Here is a 5909-nt window from a genome sequence, read left to right as displayed (position 1 = left end):
GCCGCCGCACCACTTGGGGCGCCCTATGGGCTGCCTCCTCCTCTCCCACACCAATATATATGTGGGGAGCGGTGCCACACAATACACGGCTTATTCCACGCCGTGTGTCGGCACCCCTCCGCCTCTAGTTACTCCTCTGCCCTAGATCATCGTAGTTCTTAGGCAAAGCCCCGTGGGATTACTTCACCACCACCGTCACCACACCGTTATGCTGACGGCACTCATCTACTACCTCGCCCTGATTGCTGGATCAAAATGGCGAGGATGACACTGAGCTGAACGTGTGCAGAACGCAGAGGTGTCGTGCGTTCGGTACTTGATATGTTGAAGCACGAAGAAGTTCGACTACATCAACTGCATTGTTAAACGCTTCCTATTACGGTCTATGAGGGTACGTAGACACACTCTCCACCTCGTTGCTATGCATCTCCATGGATAGATCATTGCATGTGCGTAGAATTTTTTTGTTTTCCATGCAACAATTCCCAACAGTATGGCGCCCCAAGTACTTAGGGGCCCTTGGTATCGTCAACTTAGAAAGATTCGCCTATGCGGTGGGCCTCCAATGGCCCTGGTTCCGATGGACTGACCTCAACCGCCCATGGGATGACTCAAATCTTACTCGCATCAAGGCAAAATATGGACCTATTTCAAGCTTCAACGGTGATAACAGTGGGCAATGGGGGAAAAGATGACTTTCTAGCATGACAATTGTCTGGCATGTGTATCCTTTTGGAGTTATACCCTAGTTGTACAAGATCGTAACTTAGAAAGAACATCTATTGAAGGAGTTGGATAATGATAACTGGAACTGGGTGGTCGCCAGGTTGACCTCTCCCCCCTTGTTCGTGGAATTTGTTCTGGCCAAACAAGGTTGGAGGGCGCATGCCGAGCCCCAATGCCGCATCTTTGTATGGCTCATCTTCCATGGCTCAATGCCCATAGGGAACCGTCTAGCCATCTAAGGTTATCCGCTTGATGCCACCTATCGGATATGCCTCAGTGCCCAGGAAACGACAACCTTCTTGTCCATGGAGTGCTCCTTCGCCAGACCACATGGAACCTTGTGTGCCTTTGGACTACCAAGAACGAGTTCGTCTTCCCGCCGCTCATTCGCCCATTGTTTAAATGAGTGGTGGGAGAGCATAGTCCATGTTGTGCCAAAAGAGAAGCAACGCCAGTTCAGTGGTCACCATATCTACACTATATGGAACATCCAAAAGAGCACAACACACAGAAGGCGACTCACGTACATTGAGTCGACATCCCTCGCTTTTGGACATTAGGACGCAAGCATAGGTTTCCGAGAAGCCTTTATCGGGGCCCATTTTGGGGGTGAGTAGCCCTCTTTCTTTAAGGTCTTTGCATGTTACTTTTAAAAACACGCACCCCTCTTTGTAAATTATTATTTTTATTTATCCCTTCTTAATGTATAGGTAGTGCTCTTGTCGTTCCGTGTTTTTTCACCATACGATACGTTGGTACAACCACATGAACTATGTCCCCTTTGTTTTACTTCCGAATCTAATCCATTGGACTTATTTCTACTCCCTCCATAAACACAATGTCAAAAAATTCTTATATTTCACCCACCAAAAAAATCTTATACTTCTATTTGAAGGGAGTATAATTTTCTCATGAGTAGGCCCTAATTTGTTTAGGCATCCCATACTTCATTAATTTGGAACAATAATCAAAGGGATACAAAGGGGGTCATGAGGGGAGATGAGCCACAAGTGGCGACCCTGAGGAAGCGAGGCAGAAAAATTTCCAAGATTGTGAGCCTCCTGATTCGAAGCACGACCTTCAAATATAAAATCACAACTAGCAAAATGTGCTTTTCTATTATTTATCTCCTTGACGACTATGATATGACCGCCTCCTACCCCTTTTATGATGTCATCCACTATCAGTTTGCCGTCACTAGCAATTACCAAGTGATCCAACGATAGATCAGCTGCAAGTGCTAAAGCCTCACCTCAAGCAATGGTCTCTAAAACTGTAGGATTAATTACACCGGAAAGAACAATTGCTCAGGACAAGGTACTGATCATGTTCATCCCTGCACACTGCCGCCGCAGCTCCAACACGCCCATCATAGGACAAACCCCCATGGAAAATATCTTGTGGAGCTTAGGCTCATGGACACCCCCTTATCTAGCCATCCAATTCTGCATCGTGATTCGTGCAAGTACTTTTCTCTTTTTTGTTTCTCCCATGTAGTTTAACATATGAACTTCAAACTTTTCACCACAACAAAACATTCTTACTACAATGTGGGAAGAAATTCAGATTTTTTTGTGCATCGTAAATACTAAAAATAAGATTTTTTAATTAAAAAAATCTCATTTACTATAGTTTTCTTGGACAAAAAAATCTGAAAGTTTCATCTCACTTTGTTCTAAGAATGTTTTGTTGTCCTGGAAAGTTTCAAGTTCATTTGTTGTTTTGTTTTGAAGAATCAAAAAAGAGAAAATTTTCATGTAGTAAGTTAGTTGTGTAGCACGGATCTCAAAACAATATTAGATGGTGAGGATAGGAGGTGTTCAGGAGCCCGTGCTCTAAAAATCCGCGTTCCAAACCCCCATCTACATAGATTTTAACGTGTCCATTCGGAGGGGGTTTCCAACATCTTCGCATTGGTATTACAGGTGCACGCTCCGCCGAAGTGGAAGTCCTGGCAATGCTGAGGCCATCCAAGTCGGCGATGAAGCTTTCAACAAAGCGGTGGGTCGATATTGGGCTTTGGAAGATTTTTTTTTCCGATCTTTTTGATCGAAAGGCTGAGGAAGACCAGGGGAAAACCAAAACGTAAAAAAAAGAGTTTAAAAAGCCGAAAACGCGTGCGAAAAAATAAAATAAAAAAACTAAATCTGGAAGGAGCGTCCAAAGCGCGACACGTGACGAATGGCTGAGAGCGCGCCAAGTGGCGCTGATTGTTGCGAGGCTTCCGAAGGAGCACTCGTTGACTAGTTGCTCCCTAATTGCCGCAGAGATTTGGAGCGATCCACGTCTCGGAACTGGGCCACTGTTAGGCGAGATTGTTGGCAGATTTTCCGGCCCATTACACTCCAAAACAAATCGGCCCTGCCATCACACACACCCAGTCACCCACTGGAGTGGAATTTCAATCCACCCCTCGCATACATTTCAGCCTCTTCAACCTCCCGTCAACTGCTTTCCGGGGAAGAAATGACGCAGCTGGTGATGTCATACCCTACCAGCACACACCGGCGGCGGCGGCCCGGTCACCCGTTCATACACACACACACACTCCACCACAGAAACGCTCCCCCTCCCAAACAAAGCGCAAAAAGTACGTAGCCCCTGATGCGGCTGTAACTTTCAGGCATGTCACTGCTTGTCATGTCACACGAACCTTTTCTCTTTTACAGATACAGATATTGCAGGTGCGCGCCTCATCCCTCCCTCGCATCCGGGAGCGTGCATGCATGCCTGGCCTAGCTACCACTCCCGCATGCAACTGGCGCCTTTTCCTGAACGGCTTCTTCACGAGACATCCTTGAGCGCCTTTAATTAGTCTCCTCCGTCCGTCCATCCACGGCTTATCTCCAGCATCAGCAGCACCGGCGTCTCACTTTGCTTCTCGAGAGCACGCACTAGCTAGGCGCCTAAGAACAAGGACGGAGGAGAGGAGGCAGGAGGCATTCGATCGTGCGCTCCATCGCCTTTAGTTTTTGCCATTTGTGTCGTGCGAGAAGCATCAGCTATTCTCGGTGTAGGTTAGGTGCGTCATTCGGATAAGGTATCGTACGGGGTAGGCCGTAGGCAGGGGGGTTTCACTCATGGGCACGGACACGGATGCTTTGCCTCGGATCGTGTCATATAGCTCGTGAGCATCCACGGTAGGTACGGCAAGCAATGCTCGTGGCGCGGCGTTGCTGCTCTGGCGTGGTGTCGCTCCGTCGCCGGCGAGGCTGCCTAGTCCCTGCTGCTGGGATGAGGTGTTGTTGCTGGTCGTCGCCGTGCGAGTCTTGATTCCCCTCACCCATGCTTTCTTGCTTCCGGCAGCCGCGGCCGGCAGGGGACGCCAGCCAGGAGGGGGCGTCGTCCCGGCGGCCGGCACTGCCGTTCGCGACCGGCCTGTTGTTCGCGTCGTCCCCGTCGACGTCGGGCAAGAACCCGTGGCCGTCGGAGGCGGACGACATGGAGAAGAAGCGCTGGGACAGCATGGAGTCGTGGTCCATGCTGCTCGACACGGCCATGGGCGCCTCCTCCGGCGGCGAGGGCTCGTCCCGCGACAGCGGCCGCCGCGAGGAGTGGATGGCCGACCTCTCCCACCTCTTCATCGGCAACAAGTTCGCCGCCGGGGCCAACAGCCGCATCTACCGCGGCATCTACAAGCAGCGCGCCGTCGCCGTCAAGATGGTCCGCATCCCCGAGCGCGACGAGGCCCGCCGCGCCGTCCTGGAGGACCAGTTCAACTCCGAGGTGGCCTTCCTCTCCCGCCTCTACCACCCCAACATTGTCCAGGTCCGTCACCTCTCTTTCTCTCTCGCTCTCGATCGGTTTCCTCTTGTACACACTGACCGATGGTCCGCCATGCATGCATATCTTACACTGACTAGAGATCAATCCGATTTGATTTGTGCAGTTCATCGCGGCGTGCAAGAAGCCGCCGGTGTACTGCATAATCACGGAGTACATGTCGCAGGGGACGCTGCGGATGTACCTGAACAAGAAGGACCCCTACTCGCTGTCGCCGGAGACGATCCTGAAGCTGGCGCTGGACATCTCGCGCGGGATGGAGTACCTGCACGCGCAGGGCGTGATGCACCGCGACCTCAAGTCCCAGAACCTGCTGCTCAACGACGAGATGCGGGTGAAGGTGGCCGACTTCGGCACCTCCTGCCTGGAGACGCGGTGCCAGGCCACCAAGGGCAACAAGGGCACCTACCGCTGGATGGCGCCCGAGATGATCAAGGAGAAGCCCTACACGCGCAAGGTGGACGTCTACAGCTTCGGCATCGTGCTCTGGGAGCTCACCACCTGCCTCCTCCCCTTCCAGGGCATGACCCCCGTCCAGGCCGCCTACGCCGCCGCAGAGAAGGTCCGTCCGTCGGCACACCCCGTCCGTCTCTCAGTTCTTGTCACTCTGAAATGAATCTGACACGTACTTGTCTCTGCTTGTGTCTGTGATGATCGGTATGTCAGAATCTGAGGCCGCCGCTGTCGAGCTCGTGCCCGCCGTTGCTGAACAACCTGATCAAGAGGTGCTGGTCGGCGAACCCGGCGAGGCGGCCGGAGTTCAGCTACATAGTGTCGGTGCTGGACAAGTACGACCACTGCGTCAAGGACGGGACGCCGATGATGGTGCACCAGGAGCTCAGGATCTGGAGCTCCTTCGCCAAGATCTTCAGGATGGGGTGCATCGCCAACAACTTGTCCATACCGGTGCATTCTTGATCAGTCGTTGCCACCAAAATTGATACATAAGGAGTACAGACGCATTCTGATCAGCTTCAGACAAAGATATTGCTTTGTAACTATGCGCTCGTATGTAATATATGCCCTGCTGCTAGCTGTTAATTAATTTGTGCTTTATCTGACAAGTAGTTTTCTGAATGGTTTAATTTCACATGGAGATCAAAACCCAACAGTGTAATACAAGTCTGTAAATTTTATATTTCTCACTGAAAACCAAAGAATCGGCGGATTTTTCATTTGAAACTACTGGAATTGATGTCGAATATATATGTGCAGAGGGCTACAGCTAGACTTTGAATATGCAGATGGATGCGTATTTGAGTCAAACCCTTAAACATGGGCCTAATATATAAAGGCAAAAATAAACTAGATGAAGCAGGTAACTAGGCTATACACAAGATCACGAGGGGAGGATCTCGATGCGTGTGGGCTGTGGCGAACCCACCGTGGTGTGATACTCT

The 5909-nt window shown here is 50.8% G+C and overlaps 1 protein-coding gene across 1 annotated transcript; it reads left to right on the top strand.

Moving 5' to 3' along the window:
* The first annotated feature begins 3558 nt into the window (after nt 1-3558).
* LOC123152163 (serine/threonine/tyrosine-protein kinase HT1) lies at nt 3559-5684 on the top strand. The gene is made up of 3 exons (XM_044571785.1): nt 3559-4494; nt 4616-5071; nt 5176-5684. The coding sequence occupies exons 1-3, from the start codon at nt 4012-4014 to the stop codon at nt 5425-5427; spliced, it is 1191 nt and encodes a 396-aa protein (XP_044427720.1). The 5' UTR covers nt 3559-4011; the 3' UTR covers nt 5428-5684.
* Nucleotides 5685-5909: the final 225 nt, after the last annotated feature.

The sequence above is a fragment of the Triticum aestivum genome, chromosome 7A (genome assembly GCF_018294505.1).
Source record: "Triticum aestivum cultivar Chinese Spring chromosome 7A, IWGSC CS RefSeq v2.1, whole genome shotgun sequence".
NCBI classification, from domain to species: Eukaryota; Viridiplantae; Streptophyta; class Magnoliopsida; order Poales; family Poaceae; genus Triticum; species Triticum aestivum.
The sequence above is the reverse complement of the archived record's forward strand: the minus strand, read 5'-3'. Positions and strand labels throughout refer to the sequence as shown.